This window comes from Nematostella vectensis, chromosome 8 (assembly GCF_932526225.1).
Source record: "Nematostella vectensis chromosome 8, jaNemVect1.1, whole genome shotgun sequence".
NCBI classification, from domain to species: Eukaryota; Metazoa; Cnidaria; class Anthozoa; order Actiniaria; family Edwardsiidae; genus Nematostella; species Nematostella vectensis.
Genome location: NC_064041.1, coordinates 3,369,314 through 3,392,979, shown reverse-complemented (window position 1 = coordinate 3,392,979; position 23,666 = coordinate 3,369,314). Strand labels below are relative to the sequence as shown.

Here is a 23,666-nt window from a genome sequence, read left to right as displayed (position 1 = left end):
GTCAATGCCATTGACTTACATATAATTCTGTAGTCCATGGAAGTCGAAGGGCACTTTTCCATTTTTCCACACTTCTCTTCTAGTTTGTAGAGTATGGAATGATTGGTATTGCCTTCACGGTGCTGGCTTGTACAGCCAACGTCAGGAATAAGGCCATTCCACTCTGACCACGTGGACACTTCACATGAAGACACGTATGGGCACAGACCTAAACAAATCAAGTACGTTAAAGAATGTTTCCACTTGTTTGTGTAAACATTTAAACCAGATCGCGGTGGGGATACTCTTTTGTATACCATGAGAAGTGGGAATACTCTAATGCGTACTATAACAAGTGGGGATACTACAGCGTACCAGATACCAAGTGGGAATACAGGAATTCAATACAGGAATTCCATTGTGACACAGTGGTTTGCGTTATACTATTCACTTTCAGTCTTTAAGGTCAATCCATAATCAAGAAATTATAGATTACCTTTTTAATATCTAAATGTACATACGATTAGAGCTTGATATGTTGTATGTACTGTGCATATACTTGAAATTACAGTAAAACAAATAAAACTGTAACAGGTGTTGTGATAGCTACATGTATGCCTTGCGGGCCTATTTTTTAAGGACATAATAAATTGCTTCAAGTACACTCACACATCGGTTTATAATCTAGAGAAGGCACACATAGGTTATAGAGCGTCTTGTCACATTCAGGGACGTGATCAATCGCCCATTCATCCTCGAAAAGAGACCTCCTGGTCCTGGTCGCCGTGCCACACTCTCCGGCTGAAAATGTAGCTGTCCACGGACTCCAAGAAGACCATTCCACCACACAGTCATCAATTTCTGCGCAGTTTACTGAGAAATACCATGGAAACACCACATAGTGAAACCCTGCCCTATACTTTGTTGCTCTCGGTGTTAATGCCTGGCTAAACTAGGAAACAAGTATCGTGCGTCTGTGCGTCGTGCGTATGTCTCTGCAAAAAAATTTGTAACGCGCGACACATATCCGAAAAACATTTTTGTCTCTGCTACAAGATTTGGCGCGCGCGCTACAATGGTTTTCGAGGTGGCTAAACAATTAAACATGTCCCACACTACAGGTCGCAAGCTACATGTCTCCTAGTTCTATCCAGGCTTTTATAGAACCATGCAAGTTACAACTATAGATGATTTGAACATTGAAGCCTCAGTTTCTCAAAGCTTTTGGCATGGCAACAAAGGGATTTGCGAAACCCCTTGTACTTTTCATTGTGTATCTCCATTCCCAATAACGCTAGCTTTTTCAAATGTAGAAGGACGGCTTTTGATGAAATACTAATTTAATAGATATCAATAAGATATAGGTGTACTCACGCCTCTCGCAATTCTTCCCATGCATGGGGTATGGGCAAGTGCACATGTAATCTCCCTCCTTGTTGGTGCAATTGCCGAGATTTTGACAAGGGCTGTCCAGGCATTCATCCACGTCTCAAAAAAAAAGGCAAGGCATAAAAAAAAGGTTTTATGTTTCGATTTTGCAAACTACGTTGATTATATGTCATCTTGTCAGTAACGTTGTCCATAACTGTCTTTCAAGTTGCGTTACTTGATTGGACGGATTGAAGGGTGTAGTTATTATGTGCGTTGATGCGTTTGTGTGTATGGTAGTATTCTGTCAAGTTAAATTGATGAATTTGTGTGGTGGTGTTCCGTCAACTTGAATGGATGAATTCGTCTGTCTGCTAGCGTTCCGCTCAATGAAATGGAAGAGTTCATGTTGGTGGCGGTGTTCCGTCAAGTTGAATAGGTGAATTGAGTGTAATGTGGAGATGTATCGAGGCACAGGACAAACGGCTATAAAATTCACACCCGAGTAAGAATTCTTGTGGCTATGAAATTGTCAGACTGGCTAGTACGTATTCTCATGTACCATACTCAGACTGGCATGTACGTATTCTCATGTACCATACTCAGACTGGCATGTACGTATTCTCATGTACCATACTCACATTAGCATGTACGTATTCTCATGACCATACTCACATTAGCATGTACGTATTCTTATGAACTGTACCTTCTTGACACGTCGGTCCCTGCCACTGAGGCGTACAAAGACACCTAAAGCCACCGTATTCATTGATGCACGTACCGCCGTGCGCACATGGTGTTGTTATCCCCGAGCACTCGTCTAAATCTAGAGAAAAACAGTAAAGTGATCCACACAAAAAGTACAACAAAACTGGTGCTACAAAACAATATTTCTTAATTCATTTGTTTCTATCCTTTTTATTTACAGGCTCTCATCGGCATAAAATGTTATGGCTATAAAGAGTTTGTATTTTATTTTAGTTTACCATTCCAACTTACCTTTTTCGCAGTTCTTTCCTTGCCAGGCCTCTGTGCAGGTGCACGTGTAACCAGTAACAGTATCTACACATGTCCCATTATTTTGACAAGGGGCTTCTAAACACCCTAAGGAATAACACAAAATACTAATAAATATTACAAAATCTAAATATGATCAATCAAAAATCCCGCAATATAAATACTCAGCATATTTCTATTTCTACCTAGAGCAGTAATCAAATATGTTTCTTACCTATACATTGGGCGCTTCCTGGGGTAACAACAGAAGCATTGCATACCTTGCCAGGTGGACAGGCACCTTTCATGTCACATATAGAAAGGCCAGGCCCTGTAAAAAGATATGTTATTACATATAGATATGCCAGACCCTATACAAAGGCTAGTTATATATTATAGATTGGCCAGACCCTATACAAAGATAATTTATATAATATATGGATAGGCCAAGCCGTATACAAAGACTATACCATAAAGATTGGCCAGACACCCTGTACAAAGAAAAGTTATAATATAAATATAGGCTAGACCTATACAAAGACATCAAATATGGGTATTCCAGGCCCTATATAAAGACAGATTAAAGTTAGATTACATATGTATAGGCCAACAGTTATAAGGGAGACGCTCTTTGGGACACACTGCTATGGCAAGTGCGGGGAGTCGTAGCGAGGAGAAAACAATGCTCGTAACAATGCAGCAAGCTTTTTAAAGGCTGGAGCAGACAACGAGCATCAGACCTACGTGTACCCACTTACTCGCCAAACAAGGATTTATTTCGCGAGACTTCGTCTTTCCACTATTTTACATTATTCTGATCATTGGAATTATATCAACTGAAAAAAGCCAATTTTAATAAGTGATATTATCAAGCATTTGTTTGTTATTATATTAGTTGCGCTAGATAAATACTTGAACTTTTTCAAGCATACGTATAATTTCGAGGCCTTAATATTAGTAAAAAACAAATAGTATTTCTCACCTGTATATCGTATACTTCTTGCAGGAAACTCGTTAGCAACGTTATCGGTGTCTGGAAAATGCATACGAATGGCTAGCGCACTCAATAATCACATCTCTTTTGCATCATCAGAAAAAGGCTTAGTAATCATAAAGCAAAAAGACTTACAACCAATGGTGTAGAACTCGGCTCCTATACATGGGGCACCCTGGTAGCTCATAGGCCATATTCTAATGAAGCGGTAGGGTCTCGTTACACCCAAATCGGAAACAGAAGCATTGCCTCTACTAGAGCGAAAGAAGCGCTGTTGAGTCAGGAAAAAAAACATTAATACTGTAGGTAAGAAGGCTTACCTTACCGTAAAGGGACTATCAAGTAGTAGGCGTTAGTACCCTAAAGAGGTTATCAAGTAGTAGGCGTTAGTACCCTAAAGAGGTTATCACGTAAAGAAGGCGTCAGTACCGTAAAGGGGTTTATCAAGTAGTAGGCGTTAGTACACTAAAGAGGTTATCAAGTAGTAGGCGTTAGTACCCTAAAGAGGTTATCAAGTAAAGAAGGCGTCAGTACCGTAAAGGGGTTTATCAAGTAGTAGGCGTTAGTACCCTAAAGAGGTTATCAAGTAGTAGGCGCTAGTACCCTAAAGAGGTTATCAAGTAAAGAAGGCGTCAGTACCGTAAAGGGGTTTATCAAGTAGTAGGCGCTAGTACCCTAAAGAGGTTATCAAGTAAAGAAGGCGTCAGTACCGTAAAGGGGTTTATCAAGTAGTAGGCGTTAGTACCCTAAAGAGGTTATCAAGTAGTAGGCGTTAGTACCCTAAAGAGGTTATCAAGTAAAGAAGGCGTCAGTACCGTAAAGGGGTTATCAAGTAGTAGGCGTTAGTACCCTAAAGAGGTTATCAAGTAAAGAAGGCGTCAGTACCGTAAAGGGGTTATCAAGTAAAGAAGGCGCTAGTACCGTAAAGAGCCTATCAAGTAAAGAAGGCGTCAGTACCCTAAAGAGGTTATCAAGTAAAGAAGGCGCTAGTACCGTAAAGAAGTTATCAAGTAAAGAAGGCGTCAGTACCGTAAAGGGGTTTATCAAGTAGTAGGCGTTAGTACCCTAAAGAGGTTATCAAGTAGTAGGCGTTAGTACCCTAAAGAGGTTATCAAGTAGTAGGCGTTAGTACCGTAAAGGGGTTATCAAGTAGTAGGCGTTAGTACCCTAAAGAGGTTATCAAGTAAAGAGGCGTTAGTACCGTAAAGGGGTTATCAAGTAAAGAGGTGTTAGTACCGTAAAGGGGTTATCAAGTAAAGAGGTGTTAGTACCCTAAAGAGGTTATCAAGTAGTAGGCGTTAGTACCGTAAAGAGGTTATCAAGTAGTAGGCTTTAGTACCGTAAAGGGGTTTATCAAGTAGTAGGCGTTAGTACCCTAAAGAGGTTATCAAGTAAAGAAGGCGTCGGTACCGTAAAGAGGTTATCAAGTAAAGAAGGCGTCAGTACCGTAAAGGGGTTTATCAAGTAGTAGGCGTTAGTACCGTAAAGGGGTTATCAAGTAGTAGACGTTAGTACCCTAAAGAGGTTATCAAGTAAAGAGGCGTTAGTACTGTAAAGGGGTTATCAAGTAAAGAGGTGTTAGTACCGTAAAGGGGTTATCAAGTAAAGAGGTGTTAGTACCCTAAAGAGGTTATCAAGTAGTAGGCGTTAGTACCGTAAAGAGGTTATCAAGTAGTAGGCTTTAGTACCGTAAAGGGGTTTATCAAGTAGTAGGCGTTAGTACCCTAAAGAGGTTATCAAGTAAAGAAGGCGTCGGTACCGTAAAGGGGTTTATCAAGTAAAGTAGGCGTTAGTACCTTCAAGAGGTTATCAAGTAAAGAGGTGTTAGTACCGTAAAGGGGTTATCAAGTAAAGAAGACGTTAGTAACGTAAAGGGGCTATCAAGTAAAGTAGGCGTGAGTATCGTTAAAGGTTATCAAATAAAGTAGGCGCTAGTACCGTTAAGGGGCTATCTAGTTAAGAAGGCGTTAATATTGGCATCTAGGCAGCCCTTTACCTTCACTGATCCGTCTTTGTTGAATACGTCATGCCAGTTTGTTGCGTCGTTTGAGAACTGGATGGTCATTTCGTTTACCCAGGCATTGTGAAGACCATCCGTTACCACGTGACACAAGTAAAAGCTTTTCTTAAAATCAAACTGTACCCAGCCATGTCTTCCTTGATCGTCAGGTGCGCCTTTGAAAATACAATACAATCTTCTAGGTTCAAACGATGGCGCGGATAGGTTTTCCCACGGAACAAACAAGGCAAGAAAGAAAAGTCTTTTCCCAAAAAAAAGATTCTTCAGGTTGACATATCTCTTAAAGAGTTCTATTTTATTGTTTTCATTCAAAATATGACGGCAAATTATTTTATTACTTTCGAAGTAACCCGCTGAAAACGAAGTTTGATATGTTGTTTACTAATTTCAATGGAAAATATCGCAATAGTTTTTTTCAAATCAGCCGATGGAAATGGATGTCTTTTCGCACTTGGCATTTTGTTAGGATAAGAAAATGACGTCTGACAGATACTCTTTAAGTGTAAAGTTGCTTGCTTTTAGGAAGATAAAGAGTTGGGTTTGTGTATATGGCAAAATAATTTACCTTTGTCAGCGTCACTAGGGCACCATCTGATGTTTTCATACGTGTTGTTGACTCGCGCATGTCTCGGAAAGAAGTAAGATTTGTAAGACTTGGCAGTGATTTGTGCATCTGTGACAAAACCCGGCCAGCGATGGTAGTTGTTTGTTCCAATCACCACCCCAATGGGCACGTCGTGTAAATAGCTTGGACACACTGAAACAAATAACAACAAAGCGTATGGGTATACAAGGCCTAGAATACGACTATAGGCACGCCCTATAGTAATATTGCTGTGTAAATAGCTTGGACACACTGAAACAAATATCAACAAGGCGTATGGGTATACAAGGCCTAGAATACTACTATAGGCACGCTTTGTTACTTACACGAAACAAGGTGTATCAAGGGGCACAACAAAAGGTCTAGGGATGTGTAACGTCTTTGATAATGTTATTACAAAACGAAAAAAGCAGCGTTGTTGTTTGGGGCAGCGCATGAATAATAACAATATAAAAATTTATTCATTTATTTATCTAATTTCCACCAGTTAGACTGGTGTGTAAGGTACAACAGAGCTAGGCTCCAAATCAAGTACACCCTTGCGTGTATTGTTAGTAAGCATTGTAAGCACTGTTACAAGGGTGGTCACTGCCAGAAAGTTTATTGCGTTTAGTCGGTGCAGCTTGAGGAGGCGGGACCTCCGGTTTAGTGTCCTTATCCGAGAGGACTGGAAATACAGGAGAATAACTTAATAACTTCAAATTCGAATCAAGGCTCGGGTCCGAAAAAAATCCCCAGTTTGAGCAAGAATTCGAACCTGGGCCACAGCTGGAGAGGCCGACGCGCTAACACACTAGGCCACCAGTGCTTCCATTAAATTGTTTTCAATTTGATCTTTTCCAGCATCTTAACAGACTTGAGAGCATTACCTTAGAAACAAAATTTCTGCAAATAATGACTCGCCTGGTTCGGTCTTGTAGCGTCCATCCTGGGTGATGCTGGTGATGGTCATTTTTATGAACTGACTGTACCCTGATTCATCCACGCCTAGGTCAACGAGGACGGTATTTCCAGCAGAAAGTAGGTTTGGGTCTGGAGCGAACGGGTAGACGACATCTGAAACTCTGAAGTTAATAAACGTAAATGGGAAAATGATGATACGGCAATTGAAGAGTATATGAACCTCAGACATCTCTGATTTGTCAGAAAGTAATCGGGGTCAGACTGTCGCGGGACTCAGGCACGCCTTACAGAAGGTACTTGCTCAGAAGCATGGGTCTTATTCAAGCGGACTTGGGGAAAGTATGGAAGCGCGCCTTACTGAAGGTATACTCAGAAGCATGGGTCTTATTCAAGCGGACTTGGGGAAAGTATGGAAGCGCGCCTTACTGAAGGTACTTACTCAGAAGCATGGGTCTTATTCAAGCGGACTTGGGGAAAGTATGGAAGCGCGCCTTACTGAAGGTACTTACTCAGAAGCATGGGTCTTATTCAAGCGCGCTTGGGCAAAGTATGGAAGCGCACCTTACTGAAGGTACTTACTCAGTAGCATAGGTCTCATTCAAGCGGACTTGGGGAAAGTATGGAAGCGCGCCTTACTAAAGGTACTTACTTAGAAGTATGGGTCTTATTCAAGCGGACTTGGGGAAAGTATGGAAGCGCGCCTTACTGAAGGTACTTACTCAGTAGCATGGGTCTCATTCAAGAGGATTTGAAGAAAGTATGGAAGCGTGCCTTACTAAAGGTAGTTACTTAGAAGTATGGGTCTTATTCAAGCGGACTTGGGGAAGGTATGGAAGCGCGCCTTACTGAAGGTACTTACTCAGTAGCATGGGTCTTATTCAAGCGTACTTGGGGAAAGTATGAAAGCGCGCCTTACTGAAGGTACTTGCTCAGAAGCATGGGTCTTTTTATAGCGGACTTGGGTAAAGTATGGAAGCGCGCCTTACTGAAGGTATACTCAATTGCATGGGTCTTTTTATAGCGGACTTGGGGAAAGTATGGAAGCGCACCTTACTGAAGGTACTTACTCAGAAGCATGGGTCTTATTCAAGCGGACTTGGGCAAAGTATGGAAGCGCGCCTTACTGAAGGTACTTACTCAGTAGCATGGGTCTTATTCAAGCGGACTTAGGGAAAGTATGGAAGCGCACCTTACTGAAGGTACTTACTCAGTAGCATGGGTCTCATTCAAGCGGACTTGGGGAAAGTAGGGAAGCGTGCCTTACTGAAGGTACTTACTCAGAAGCATGGGTCTTATTCAAGCAGACTTGGGCAAAGTATGGAAGCGCGCCTTACTGAAGGTACTTACTCAGTAGCATGGGTCTCATTCAAGAAGACTTGAAGAAAGTATGGAAGCCTGCCTTACTAAAGGTACTTACTTAGAAGTATGGGTCTTATTCAAGCGGACTTGGGGAAAGAATGGAAGCGCACCTTACTGAAGGTACTTACTCAGAAGCATGGGTCTTATTCAAGCGGACTTGGAGAAAGTATGGAAGCGCGCCTTACTGAAGGTACTTGCTCAGAAGCATGGGTCTTATTCAAGCGGACTTGGGGGAAAGTATGGAAGCGTGCCTTACTGAAGGTACTTACTCAGAAGCATGGGTTTTATTCAAGCGGACTTGGGGAAAGTATGGAAGCGGGCCTTACTGAAGGTACTTACTCAGAAGCATGGGTCTTATTCAAGCGGACTTGGGGAAAGTATGGAAGCGCGCCTTACTGAAGGTACTTACTCAGTAGCATGGGTCTCATTCAAGCGGACTTGGGCAAAGTATGGAAGCGCACCTTACTAAAGGTACTTACTCAGTAGCATGGGTCTCATTCAAGCGGACTTGGGGAAAGAATGGAAGCGCGCCTTACTGAAGGTACTTACTCAGTAGCATGGGTCTCATTCAAGCGGACTTGGGGAAAGTATGGAAGCGCGCCTTACTGAAGGTAATTACTCAGTAGCATGGGTCTCATTCAAGCGGACTTGGGCAAAGTATGGAAGCGCGCCATACTGAAGGTACTTACTCAGTAGCATGGGTCTTATTCAAGCGGACTTGGGGAAAGTATGGAAGCGCACCTTACTGAAGGTACTTACTCAGTAGCATGGGTCTCATTCAAGCGGACTTGGAGAAAGTATGGAAGCGTGCCTTATTGAAGGTACTTACTCAGAAGCATGGGTCTTATTCAAGCGGACTTGGGCAAAGTATGGAAGCGCCCCTTACTGAAGGTACTTACTCAGTAGCATGGGTCTCATTCAAGCGGACCTGAAGAAAGTATGGAAGCCTGCCTTACTAAAGGTACTTACTTAGAAGTATGGGTCTTATTCAAGCGGACTTGGGGAAAGAATGGAAGCGCACCTTACTGAAGGTACTTACTCAGAAGCATGGGTCTTATTCAAGCGGACTTGGGGAAAGTATGGAAGCGTGCCTTACTAAAAGTACTTACTTAGAAGCATGGGTCTCATTCAAGCGGACTTGGGGAAAGTATGGAAGCGCACCTTACTGAAGGTACTTACTCAGTAGCATGGGTCTTATTCAAGCGGACTTGGGGAAAGTATGGAAGCGCGCCTTACTAAAGGTACTTACTTAGAAGTATGGGTCTTATTCAAGCGGACTTGGGGAAAGAATGGAAGCGCACCTTACTGAAGGTACTTACTCAGAAGCATGGGTCTTATTCAAGCGGACTTGGAGAAAGTATGGAAGCACGCCTTACTGAAGGTACTTGCTCAGAAGCATGGGTCTTATTCAAGCGGACTTGGGGGAAAGTATGGAAGCGTGCCTTACTGAAGGTACTTACTCAGAAGCATGGGTTTTATTCAAGCGGACTTGGGGAAAGTATGGAAGCGGGCCTTACTGAAGGTACTTACTCAGAAGCATGGGTCTTATTCAAGCGGACTTGGGGAAAGTATGGAAGCGCGCCTTACTGAAGGTACTTACTCAGTAGCATGGGTCTCATTCAAGCGGACTTGGGCAAAGTATGGAAGCGCACCTTACTAAAGGTACTTACTCAGTAGCATGGGTCTCATTCAAGCGGACTTGGGGAAAGAATGGAAGCGCGCCTTACTGAAGGTACTTACTCAGTAGCATGGGTCTCATTCAAGCGGACTTGGGGAAAGTATGGAAGCGCGCCTTACTGAAGGTAATAACTCAGTAGCATGGGTCTCATTCAAGCGGACTTGGGCAAAGTATGGAAGCGCGCCTTACTGAAGGTACTTACTCAGTAGCATGGGTCTTATTCAAGCGGACTTGGGGAAAGTATGGAAGCGCACCTTACTGAAGGTACTTACTCAGTAGCATGGGTCTCATTCAAGCGGACTTGGAGAAAGTATGGAAGCGTGCCTTATTGAAGGTACTTACTCAGAAGCATGGGTCTTATTCAAGCGGACTTGGGCAAAGTATGGAAGCGGGCCTTACTGAAGGTACTTACTCAGTAGCATGGGTCTCATTCAAGCGGACTTGAAGAAAGTATGGAAGCGTGCCTTACTAAAGGTACTTACTTAGAAGTATGGGTCTTATTCAAGCGGACTTGGGGAAAGAATGGAAGCGCACCTTACTGAAGGTACTTACTCAGAAGCATGGGTCTTATTCAAGCGGACTTGGGCAAAGTATGGAAGCGCGCCTTACTGAAGGTACTTACTCAGAAGCATGGGTCTTATTCAAACGGACTTGGGGAAAGTATGGAAGCGCACCTTACTGAAGGTACTTACTCAGTAGCATAGGTCTTATTCAAGCGGACTTGGGGAAAGTATGGAAGCGCACCTTACTGAAGGTACGTACTCAGTAGCATGGGTCTCATTCAAGCGGACTTGGGGAAAGTATGGAAGCGCGCCTTACTAAAGGTACTTACTCAGTAGCATGGGTCTCATTCAAGCGGACTTGGGGAAAGTATGGAAGCGCGCCTTACTGAAGGTATACTCAGTTGCATGGGTCTCATTCAAGCGGACTTGGGGAAAGTATGGAAGCGCACCTTACTGAAGGTACTTACTCAGAAGCATGGGTCTTATTCAAGCGGACTTGGGCAAAGTATGGAAGCGCGCCTTACTGAAGGTACTTACTCAGTAGCATGGGTCTTATTCAAGCGGACTTGGGGAAAGTATGGAAGCGCACCTTACTGAAGGTACTTACTCAGTAGCATGGGTCTCATTCAAGCAGACTTGGGCAAAGTATGGAAGCGCGCCTTACTGAAGGTACTTACTCAGTAGCATGGGTCTCATTCAAGCGGACTTGAAGAAAGTATGGAAGCCTGCCTTACTAAAGGTACTTACTTAGAAGTATGGGTCTTATTCAAGCGGACTTGGGGAAAGAATGGAAGCGCACCTTACTGAAGGTACTTACTCAGAAGCATGGGTCTTATTCAAGCGGACTTGGAGAAAGTATGGAAGCGCGCCTTACTGAAGGTACTTGCTCAGAAGCATGGGTCTTATTCAAGCGGACTTGGGGGAAAGTATGGAAGCGTGCCTTACTGAAGGTACTTACTCAGAAGCATGGGTTTTATTCAAGCGGACTTGGGGAAAGTATGGAAGCGCGCCTTACTGAAGGTAATTACTCAGAAGCATGGGTCTTATTCAAGCGGACTTGGGGAAAGTATGGAAGCGTGCCTTACTAAAAGTACTTACTTAGAAGCATGGGTCTCATTCAAGCGGACTTGGGGAAAGTATGGAAGCGCACCTTACTGAAGGTACTTACTCAGTAGCATGGGTCTTATTCAAGCGGACTTGGGGAAAGTATGGAAGCGCGCCTTACTAAAGGTACTTACTTAGAAGTATGGGTCTTATTCAAGCGGACTTGGGGAAAGAATGGAAGCGCACCTTACTGAAGGTACTTACTCAGAAGCATGGGTCTTATTCAAGCGGACTTGGAGAAAGTATGGAAGCGCGCCTTACTGAAGGTACTTGCTCAGAAGCATGGGTCTTATTCAAGCGGACTTGGGGGAAAGTATGGAAGCGTGCCTTACTGAAGGTACTTACTCAGAAGCATGGGTTTTATTCAAGCGGACTTGGGGAAAGTATGGAAGCGGGCCTTACTGAAGGTACTTACTCAGAAGCATGGGTCTTATTCAAGCGGACTTGGGGAAAGTATGGAAGCGCGCCTTACTGAAGGTACTTACTCAGTAGCATGGGTCTCATTCAAGCGGACTTGGGCAAAGTATGGAAGCGCACCTTACTAAAGGTACTTACTCAGTAGCATGGGTCTCATTCAAGCGGACTTGGGGAAAGAATGGAAGCGCGCCTTACTGAAGGTACTTACTCAGTAGCATGGGTCTCATTCAAGCGGACTTGGGGAAAGTATGGAAGCGCGCCTTACTGAAGGTAATAACTCAGTAGCATGGGTCTCATTCAAGCGGACTTGGGCAAAGTATGGAAGCGCGCCATACTGAAGGTACTTACTCAGTAGCATGGGTCTTATTCAAGCGGACTTGGGGAAAGTATGGAAGCGCACCTTACTGAAGGTACTTACTCAGTAGCATGGGTCTCATTCAAGCGGACTTGGAGAAAGTATGGAAGCGTGCCTTATTGAAGGTACTTACTCAGAAGCATGGGTCTTATTCAAGCGGACTTGGGCAAAGTATGGAAGCGCGCCTTACTGAAGGTACTTACTCAGTAGCATGGGTCTCATTCAAGCGGACTTGAAGAAAGTATGGAAGCGTGCCTTACTAAAGGTACTTACTTAGAAGTATGGGTCTTATTCAAGCGGACTTGGGGAAAGAATGGAAGCGCACCTTACTGAAGGTACTTACTCAGAAGCATGGGTCTTATTCAAGCGGACTTGGGGAAAGTATGGAAGCGTGCCTTACTAAAAGTACTTACTTAGAAGCATGGGTCTTATTCAAGCGGACTTGGGGGAAAGTATGGAAGCGTGCCTTACTGAAGGTACTTACTCAGAAGCATGGGTTTTATTCAAGCGGACTTGGGGAAAGTATGGAAGCGCACCTTACTGAAGGTACTTACTCAGTAGCATGGGTCTTATTCAAGCGGACTTGGAGAAAGTATGGAAGCGCGCCTTACTGAAGGTACTTGCTCAGAAGCATGGGTCTTATTCAAGCGGACTTGGGGGAAAGTATGGAAGCGTGCCTTACTGAAGGTACTTACTCAGAAGCATGGGTTTTATTCAAGCGGACTTGGGGAAAGTATGGAAGCGCGCCTTACTGAAGGTAATTACTCAGAAGCATGGGTCTTATTCAAGCGGACTTGGGGAAAAAATGGAAGCGTGCCTTACTAAAAGTACTTACTTAGAAGCATGGGTCTCATTCAAGCGGACTTGGGGAAAGTATGGAAGCGCACCTTACTGAAGGTACTTACTCAGTAGCATGGGTCTTATTCAAGCGGACTTGGGGAAAGTATGGAAGCGCGCCTTACTAAAGGTACTTACTTAGAAGTATGGGTCTTATTCAAGCGGACTTGGGGAAAGAATGGAAGCGCACCTTACTGAAGGTACTTACTCAGAAGCATGGGTCTTATTCAAGCGGACTTGGAGAAAGTATGGAAGCGCGCCTTACTGAAGGTACTTGCTCAGAAGCATGGGTCTTATTCAAGCGGACTTGGGGGAAAGTATGGAAGCGTGCCTTACTGAAGGTACTTACTCAGAAGCATGGGTTTTATTCAAGCGGACTTGGGGAAAGTATGGAAGCGGGCCTTACTGAAGGTACTTACTCAGAAGCATGGGTCTTATTCAAGCGGACTTGGGGAAAGTATGGAAGCGCGCCTTACTGAAGGTACTTACTCAGTAGCATGGGTCTCATTCAAGCGGACTTGGGCAAAGTATGGAAGCGCACCTTACTAAAGGTACTTACTCAGTAGCATGGGTCTCATTCAAGCGGACTTGGGGAAAGAATGGAAGCGCGCCTTACTGAAGGTACTTACTCAGTAGCATGGGTCTCATTCAAGCGGACTTGGGGAAAGTATGGAAGCGCGCCTTACTGAAGGTAATAACTCAGTAGCATGGGTCTCATTCAAGCGGACTTGGGCAAAGTATGGAAGCGCGCCATACTGAAGGTACTTACTCAGTAGCATGGGTCTTATTCAAGCGGACTTGGGGAAAGTATGGAAGCGCACCTTACTGAAGGTACTTACTCAGTAGCATGGGTCTCATTCAAGCGGACTTGGAGAAAGTATGGAAGCGTGCCTTATTGAAGGTACTTACTCAGAAGCATGGGTCTTATTCAAGCGGACTTGGGCAAAGTATGGAAGCGCGCCTTACTGAAGGTACTTACTCAGTAGCATGGGTCTCATTCAAGCGGACTTGAAGAAAGTATGGAAGCGTGCCTTACTAAAGGTACTTACTTAGAAGTATGGGTCTTATTCAAGCGGACTTGGGGAAAGAATGGAAGCGCACCTTACTGAAGGTACTTACTCAGAAGCATGGGTCTTATTCAAGCGGACTTGGGGAAAGTATGGAAGCGCGCCTTACTAAAAGTACTTACTTAGAAGCATGGGTCTCATTCAAGCGGACTTGGGGAAAGTATGGAAGCGCACCTTACTGAAGGTACTTACTCAGTAGCATGGGTCTTATTCAAGCGGACTTGGGCAAAGTATGGAAGCGCGCCTTACTGAAGGTACTTACTCAGAAGCATGGGTCTTATTCAAACGGACTTGGGGAAAGTATGGAAGCGCACCTTACTGAAGGTACTTACTCAGTAGCATAGGTCTTATTCAAGCGGACTTGGGGAAAGTATGGAAGCGCACCTTACTGAAGGTACGTACTCAGTAGCATGGGTCTCATTCAAGCGGACTTGGGGAAAGTATGGAAGCGCGCCTTACTGAAGGTACTTACTCAGTAGCATGGGTCTCATTCAAGCGGACTTGGGGAAAGTATGGAAGCGCACCTTACTGAAGGTACTTACTCAGAAGCATGGGTCTTATTCAAGCGGACTTGGGCAAAGTATGGAAGCGCGCCTTACTGAAGGTACTTACTCAGTAGCATGGGTCTTATTCAAGCGGACTTGGGGAAAGTATGGAAGCGCACCTTACTGAAGGTACTTACTCAGTAGCATGGGTCTCATTCAAGCAGACTTGGGCAAAGTATGGAAGCGCGCCTTACTGAAGGTACTTACTCAGTAGCATGGGTCTCATTCAAGCGGACTTGAAGAAAGTATGGAAGCCTGCCTTACTAAAGGTACTTACTTAGAAGTATGGGTCTTATTCAAGCGGACTTGGGGAAAGAATGGAAGCGCACCTTACTGAAGGTACTTACTCAGAAGCATGGGTCTTATTCAAGCGGACTTGGAGAAAGTATGGAAGCGCGCCTTACTGAAGGTACTTGCTCAAAAGCATGGGTCTTATTCAAGCGGACTTGGGGGAAAGTATGGAAGCGTGCCTTACTGAAGGTACTTACTCAGAAGCATGGGTTTTATTCAAGCGGATTTGGGGAAAGTATGGAAGCGGGACTTACTGAAGGTACTTACTCAGAAGCATGGGTCTTATTCAAGCGGACTTGGGGAAAGTATGGAAGCGCGCCTTACTGAAGGTACTTACTCAGTAGCATGGGTCTCATTCAAGCGGACTTGGGCAAAGTATGGAAGCGCACCTTACTAAAGGTACTTACTCAGTAGCATGGGTCTCATTCAAGCGGACTTGGGGAAAGTATGGAAGCGCGCCTTACTGAAGGTACTTACTCAGAAGCATGGGTCTTATTCAAGCGGACTTGGGGAAAGTATGGAAGCGCGCCTTACTGAAGGTACTTACTCAGTAGCATGGGTCTCATTCAAGAAGACTTGGGGAAAGTATGGAAGCGCGCCTTACTGAAGGTACTTACTCAGAAGTATGGGTCTTATTCAAGCGGACTTGGGGAAAGTATGGAAGCGCGCCTTACTGAAGGTACTTACTCAGAAGCATGGGTTTTATTCAAGCGGACTTGGGGAAAGTATGGAAGCGCGCCTTACTGAAGGTAATTACTCAGAAGCATGGGTCTTATTCAAGCGGACTTGGGGAAAAAATGGAAGCGTGCCTTACTAAAAGTACTTACTTAGAAGCATGGGTCTCATTCAAGCGGACTTGGGGAAAGAATGGAAGCGCACCTTACTGAAGGTACTTACTCAGAAGCATGGGTCTTATTCAAGCGGACTTGGAGAAAGTATGGAAGCGCGCCTTACTGAAGGTACTTGCTCAGAAGCATGGGTCTTATTCAAGCGGACTTGGGGGAAAGTATGGAAGCGTGCCTTACTGAAGGTACTTACTCAGAAGCATGGGTTTTATTCAAGCGGACTTGGGGAAAGTATGGAAGCGGGCCTTACTGAAGGTACTTACTCAGAAGCATGGGTCTTATTCAAGCGGACTTGGGGAAAGTATGGAAGCGCGCCTTACTGAAGGTACTTACTCAGTAGCATGGGTCTCATTCAAGCGGACTTGGGCAAAGTATGGAAGCGCACCTTACTAAAGGTACTTACTCAGTAGCATGGGTCTCATTCAAGCGGACTTGGGGAAAGAATGGAAGCGCGCCTTACTGAAGGTACTTACTCAGTAGCATGGGTCTCATTCAAGCGGACTTGGGGAAAGTATGGAAGCGCGCCTTACTGAAGGTAATAACTCAGTAGCATGGGTCTCATTCAAGCGGACTTGGGCAAAGTATGGAAGCGCGCCATACTGAAGGTACTTACTCAGTAGCATGGGTCTTATTCAAGCGGACTTGGGGAAAGTATGGAAGCGCACCTTACTGAAGGTACTTACTCAGTAGCATGGGTCTCATTCAAGCGGACTTGGAGAAAGTATGGAAGCGTGCCTTATTGAAGGTACTTACTCAGAAGCATGGGTCTTATTCAAGCGGACTTGGGCAAAGTATGGAAGCGCGCCTTACTGAAGGTACTTACTCAGTAGCATGGGTCTCATTCAAGCGGACTTGAAGAAAGTATGGAAGCGTGCCTTACTAAAGGTACTTACTTAGAAGTATGGGTCTTATTCAAGCGGACTTGGGGAAAGAATGGAAGCGCACCTTACTGAAGGTACTTACTCAGAAGCATGGGTCTTATTCAAGCGGACTTGGGGAAAGTATGGAAGCGTGCCTTACTAAAAGTACTTACTTAGAAGCATGGGTCTCATTCAAGCGGACTTGGGGAAAGTATGGAAGCGCACCTTACTGAAGGTACTTACTCAGTAGCATGGGTCTTATTCAAGCGGACTTGGGCAAAGTATGGAAGCGCGCCTTACTGAAGGTACTTACTCAGAAGCATGGGTCTTATTCAAACGGACTTGGGGAAAGTATGGAAGCGCACCTTACTGAAGGTACTTACTCAGTAGCATAGGTCTTATTCAAGCGGACTTGGGGAAAGTATGGAAGCGCACCTTACTGAAGGTACGTACTCAGTAGCATGGGTCTCATTCAAGCGGACTTGGGGAAAGTATGGAAGCGCGCCTTACTGAAGGTACTTACTCAGTAGCATGGGTCTCATTCAAGCGGACTTGGGGAAAGTATGGAAGCGCACCTTACTGAAGGTACTTACTCAGAAGCATGGGTCTTATTCAAGCGGACTTGGGCAAAGTATGGAAGCGCGCCTTACTGAAGGTACTTACTCAGTAGCATGGGTCTTATTCAAGCGGACTTGGGGAAAGTATGGAAGCGCACCTTACTGAAGGTACTTACTCAGTAGCATGGGTCTCATTCAAGCAGACTTGGGCAAAGTATGGAAGCGCGCCTTACTGAAGGTACTTACTCAGTAGCATGGGTCTCATTCAAGCGGACTTGAAGAAAGTATGGAAGCCTGCCTTACTAAAGGTACTTACTTAGAAGTATGGGTCTTATTCAAGCGGACTTGGGGAAAGAATGGAAGCGCACCTTACTGAAGGTACTTACTCAGAAGCATGGGTCTTATTCAAGCGGACTTGGAGAAAGTATGGAAGCGCGCCTTACTGAAGGTACTTGCTCAAAAGCATGGGTCTTATTCAAGCGGACTTGGGGGAAAGTATGGAAGCGTGCCTTACTGAAGGTACTTACTCAGAAGCATGGGTTTTATTCAAGCGGATTTGGGGAAAGTATGGAAGCGGGACTTACTGAAGGTACTTACTCAGAAGCATGGGTCTTATTCAAGCGGACTTGGGGAAAGTATGGAAGCGCGCCTTACTGAAGGTACTTACTCAGTAGCATGGGTCTCATTCAAGCGGACTTGGGCAAAGTATGGAAGCGCACCTTACTAAAGGTACTTACTCAGTAGCATGGGTCTCATTCAAGCGGACTTGGGGAAAGTATGGAAGCGCGCCTTACTGAAGGTACTTACTCAGAAGCATGGGTCTTATTCAAGCGGACTTGGGGAAAGTATGGAAGCGCGCCTTACTGAAGGTACTTACTCAGTAGCATGGGTCTCATTCAAGCGGACTTGGGGAAAGTATGGAAGCACGCCTTACTGAAGGTACTTACTCAGAAGTATGGGTCTTATTCAAGCGGACTTGGGGAAAGTATGGAAGCGCGCCTTACTGAAGGTACTTACTCAGTAGCATGGGTCTTATTCAAGCGGACTTGGGGAAAGTATGGAAGCGCACCTTACTGAAGGTACTTACTCAGTAGCATGGGTCTCATTCAAGCGGACTTGGGCAAAGTATGGAAGCACGCCTTACTGAAGGTACTTACTCAGTAGCATGGGTCTCATTCAAGCGGACTTGGGGAAAGTATGGAAGCGCGCCTTACTGAAGGTACTTACTCAGTAGCATGGGTCTCATTCAAGCGGACTTGAAGAAAGTATGGAAGCCTGCCTTACTAAAGGTACTTACTTAGAAGTATGGGTCTTATTCAAGCGGACTTGGGGAAAGAATGGAAGCGCACCTTACTGAAGGTACTTACTCAGAAGCATGGGTCTTATTCAAGCGGACTTGGAGAAAGTATGGAAGCGCGCCTTACTGAAGGTACTTGCTCAGAAGCATGGGTCTTATTCAAGCGGACTTGGGGGAAAGTATGGAAGCGTGCCTTACTGAAGGTATTTACTAAGAAGCATGGGTTTTATTCAAGCGGACTTGGGGAAAGTATGGAAGCGGGCCTTACTGAAGGTACTTACTCAGAAGCATGGGTCTTATTCAAGCGGACTTGGGGAAAGTATGGAAGCGCGCCTTACTGAAGGTACTTACTCAGAAGCATGGGTTTTATTCAAGCGGACTTGGGGAAAGTATGGAAGCGGGCCTTACTGAAGGTACTTACTCAGAAGCATGGGTCTTATTCAAGCGGACTTGGGGAAAGTATGGAAGCGCGCCTTACTGAAGGTACTTACTCAGTAGCATGGGTCTCATTCAAGCGGACTTGGGCAAAGTATGGAAGCGCACCTTATTAAAGGTACTTACTCAGTAGCATGGGTCTCATTCAAGCGGACTTGGGCAAAGTATGGAAGCGCGCCTTACTGAAGGTACTTACTCAGAAGCATGGGTCTTATTCAAGCGGACTTGGGGAAAGTATGGAAGCGCGCCTTACTGAAGGTACTTACTCAGTAGCATGGGTCTCATTCAAGCGGACTTGGGGAAAGTATGGAAGCGCGCCTTACTGAAGGTACTTACTCAGAAGTATGGGTCTTATTCAAGCGGACTTGGGGAAAGTATGGAAGCGCGCCTTACTGAAGGTACTTACTCAGTAGCATGGGTCTTATTCAAGCGGACTTGGGGAAAGTATGGAAGCGCACCTTACTGAAGGTACTTACTCAGTAGCATGGGTCTCATTCAAGCGGACTTGGGCAAAGTATGGAAGCACGCCTTACTGAAGGTACTTACTCAGTAGCATGGGTCTCATTCAAGCGGACTTGGGGAAAGTATGGAAGCGCGCCTTACTGAAGGTACTTACTCAGTAGCATGGGTCTCATTCAAGCGGACTTGAAGAAAGTATGGAAGCGCGCCTTACTGAAGGTACTTACTCAGTAGCATGGGTCTCATTCAAGCGGACTTGAAGAAAGTATGGAAGCCTGCCTTACTAAAGGTACTTACTTAGAAGTATGGGTCTTATTCAAGCGGACTTGGGGAAAGAATGGAAGCGCACCTTACTGAAGGTACTTACTCAGAAGCATGGGTCTTATTCAAGCGGACTTGGAGAAAGTATGGAAGCGCGCCTTACTGAAGGTACTTGCTCAGAAGCATGGGTCTTATTCAAGCGGACTTGGGGGAAAGTATGGAAGCGTGCCTTACTGAAGGTATTTACTAAGAAGCATGGGTTTTATTCAAGCGGACTTGGGGAAAGTATGGAAGCGGGCCTTACTGAAGGTACTTACTCAGAAGCATGGGTCTTATTCAAGCGGACTTGGGGAAAGTATGGAAGCGCGCCTTACTGAAGGTACTTACTCAGAAGCATGGGTTTTATTCAAGCGGACTTGGGGAAAGTATGGAAGCGGGCCTTACTGAAGGTACTTACTCAGAAGCATGGGTCTTATTCAAGCGGACTTGGGGAAAGTATGGAAGCGCGCCTTACTGAAGGTACTTACTCAGTAGCATGGGTCTCATTCAAGCGGACTTGGGCAAAGTATGGAAGCGCACCTTACTAAAGGTACTTACTCAGTAGCATGGGTCTCATTCAAGCGGACTTGGGCAAAGTATGGAAGCGCGCCTTACTGAAGGTACTTACTCAGAAGCATGGGTCTTATTCAAGCGGACTTGGGGAAAGTATGGAAGCGCGCCTTACTGAAGGTACTTACTCAGTAGCATGGGTCTCATTCAAGCGGACTTGGGGAAAGTATGGAAGCGCGCCTTACTGAAGGTACTTACTCAGAAGTATGGGTCTTATTCAAGCGGACTTGGGGAAAGTATGGAAGCGCGCCTTACTGAAGGTACTTACTCAGTAGCATGGGTCTTATTCAAGCGGACTTGGGGAAAGTATGGAAGCGCACCTTACTGAAGGTACTTACTCAGTAGCATGGGTCTCATTCAAGCGGACTTGGGCAAAGTATGGAAGCACGCCTTACTGAAGGTACTTACTCAGTAGCATGGGTCTCATTCAAGCGGACTTGGGGAAAGTATGGAAGCGCGCCTTACTGAAGGTACTTACTCAGTAGCATGGGTCTCATTCAAGCGGACTTGAAGAAAGTATGGATGCCTGCCTTACTAAAGGTACTTACTTAGAAGTATGGGTCTTATTCAAGCGGACATGGGAAAAGAATGGAAGCGCACCTTACTGAAGGTACTTACTCAGAAGCATGGGTCTCATTCAAGCAGACTTGGGCAAAGTATGGAAGCACGCCTTACTGAAGGTACTTACTCAGTAGCATGGGTCTCATTCAAGCGGACTTGAAGAAAGTATGGAAGCGCGCCTTACTGAAGGTACTTACTCAGAAGCATGGGTCTCATTCAAGCGGACTTGAAGAAAGTATGGAAGCCTGCCTTACTAAAGGTACTTACTTAGAAGTATGGGTCTTATTCAAGCGGACTTGGGGAAAGTATGGAAGCGCGCCTTACTGAAGGTACTTACTCAGAAGCATGGGTCTCATTCAAGCGGACTTGAAGAAAGTATGGAAGCCTGCCTTACTAAAGGTACTTACTTAGAAGTATGGGTCTTATTCAAGCGGACTTCGGGAAAGAATGGAAGCGCACCTAACTGAAGGTACTTACTCAGAAGCATGGGTCTTATTCAAGCGGACTTGGGGAAAGTATGGAAGCGTGCCTTACTGAAGGTACTTACTCAGAAGCATGGGTCTTATTCAAGCGGACTTGGGGAAAGTATGGAAGCGTGCCTTACTAAAGGTACTTACTTAGAAGTATGGGTCTTATTCAAGCGGACTTGGGCAAAGTATGGAAGCGCGCCTTACTGAAGGTACTTACTCAGTAGCATGGGTCTTATTCAAGCGGACTTGGGGAAAGTATGGAAGCGTGCCTTACTGAAGGTACTTACTCAGAAGCATGGGTCTTATTCAAGCGGACTTGGGGAAAGTATGGAAGCGTGCCTTACTAAAGGTACTTACTTAGAAGTATGGGTCTTATTCAAGCGGACTTGGGCAAAGTATGGAAGCGCGCCTTACTGAAGGTACTTACTCAGTAGCATGGGTCTCATTCAAGCGGACTTGGGGAAAGTATGGAAGCGCACCTTACTGAAGGTACTTACTCAGTAGCATGGGTCTCATTCAAGCGGACTTGGAGAAAGTATGGAAGCGTGCCTTATTGAAGGTACTTACTCAGAAGCATGGGTCTTATTCAAGCGGACTTGGGCAAAGTATGGAAGCGCGCCTTACTGAAGGTACTTACTCAGTAGCATGGGTCTCATTCAAGCGGACTTGAAGAAAGTATGGAAGCACGCCTTACTGAAGGTACTTACTCAGTAGCATGGGTCTCATTCAAGCGGACTTGGGGAAAGTATGGAAGCGCGCCTTACTGAAGGTACTTACTCAGTAGCATGGGTCTCATTCAAGCGGACTTGAAGAAAGTATGGAAGCCTGCCTTACTAAAGGTACTTACTTAGAAGTATGGGTCTTATTCAAGCGGACTTGGGGAAAGAATGGAAGCGCACCTTACTGAAGGTACTTACTCAGAAGCATGGGTCTTATTCAAGCGGACTTGGAGAAAGTATGGAAGCGCGCCTTACTGAAGGTACTTGCTCAGAAGCATGGGTCTTATTAAAGCGGACTTGGGGGAAAGTATGGAAGCGTGCCTTACTGAAGGTATTTACTAAGAAGCATGGGTTTTATTCAAGCGGACTTGGGGAAAGTATGGAAGCGGGCCTTACTGAAGGTACTTACTCAGAAGCATGGGTCTTATTCAAGCGGACTTGGGGAAAGTATGGAAGCGCGCCTTACTGAAGGTACTTACTCAGAAGCATGGGTTTTATTCAAGCGGACTTGGGGAAAGTATGGAAGCGGGCCTTACTGAAGGTACTTACTCAGAAGCATGGGTCTTATTCAAGCGGACTTGGGGAAAGTATGGAAGCGCGCCTTACTGAAGGTACTTACTCAGTAGCATGGGTCTCATTCAAGCGGACTTGGGCAAAGTATGGAAGCGCACCTTACTAAAGGTACTTACTCAGTAGCATGGGTCTCATTCAAGCGGACTTGGGCAAAGTATGGAAGCGCGCCTTACTGAAGGTACTTACTCAGAAGCATGGGTCTTATTCAAGCGGACTTGGGGAAAGTATGGAAGCGCGCCTTACTGAAGGTACTTACTCAGTAGCATGGGTCTCATTCAAGCGGACTTGGGGAAAGTATGGAAGCGCGCCTTACTGAAGGTACTTACTCAGAAGTATGGGTCTTATTCAAGCGGACTTGGGGAAAGTATGGAAGCGCGCCTTACTGAAGGTACTTACTCAGTAGCATGGGTCTTATTCAAGCGGACTTGGGGAAAGTATGGAAGCGCACCTTACTGAAGGTACTTACTCAGTAGCATGGGTCTCATTCAAGCGGACTTGGGCAAAGTATGGAAGCACGCCTTACTGAAGGTACTTACTCAGTAGCATGGGTCTCATTCAAGCGGACTTGGGGAAAGTATGGAAGCGCGCCTTACTGAAGGTACTTACTCAGTAGCATGGGTCTCATTCAAGCGGACTTGAAGAAAGTATGGAAGCGCGCCTTACTGAAGGTACTTACTCAGTAGCATGGGTCTCATTCAAGCGGACTTGAAGAAAGTATGGAAGCCTGCCTTACTAAAGGTACTTACTTAGAAGTATGGGTCTTATTCAAGCGGACTTGGGGAAAGAATGGAAGCGCACCTTACTGAAGGTACTTACTCAGAAGCATGGGTCTTATTCAAGCGGACTTGGAGAAAGTATGGAAGCGCGCCTTACTGAAGGTACTTGCTCAGAAGCATGGGTCTTATTCAAGCGGACTTGGGGGAAAGTATGGAAGCGTGCCTTACTGAAGGTATTTACTAAGAAGCATGGGTTTTATTCAAGCGGACTTGGGGAAAGTATG

At 45.1% G+C, this 23,666-nt stretch overlaps 1 protein-coding gene across 3 annotated transcripts in view; it reads right to left on the bottom strand.

Moving 5' to 3' along the window:
* The window catches only part of LOC116613702 (mucin-2), a 71,160-nt gene that overhangs the window by 13,977 nt on the left and 33,517 nt on the right, over nucleotides 1-23,666 (bottom strand). For all 3 annotated transcript variants that reach the window (XM_048731019.1, XM_048731020.1, XM_048731021.1), the window contains 11 exons: nucleotides 6,865-7,025; nucleotides 5,923-6,114; nucleotides 5,334-5,512; nucleotides 3,473-3,608; nucleotides 3,326-3,376; nucleotides 2,579-2,674; nucleotides 2,347-2,451; nucleotides 2,054-2,173; nucleotides 1,354-1,467; nucleotides 649-852; nucleotides 20-208 (listed from right to left, as the gene is read on the bottom strand). In XM_048731019.1, the coding sequence (XP_048586976.1) occupies nucleotides 20-208; nucleotides 649-852; nucleotides 1,354-1,467; nucleotides 2,054-2,173; nucleotides 2,347-2,451; nucleotides 2,579-2,674; nucleotides 3,326-3,376; nucleotides 3,473-3,608; nucleotides 5,334-5,512; nucleotides 5,923-6,114; nucleotides 6,865-7,025 (1,547 nt within the window). The remainder of the gene's footprint in view (nucleotides 1-19; nucleotides 209-648; nucleotides 853-1,353; nucleotides 1,468-2,053; nucleotides 2,174-2,346; nucleotides 2,452-2,578; nucleotides 2,675-3,325; nucleotides 3,377-3,472; nucleotides 3,609-5,333; nucleotides 5,513-5,922; nucleotides 6,115-6,864; nucleotides 7,026-23,666) is intronic.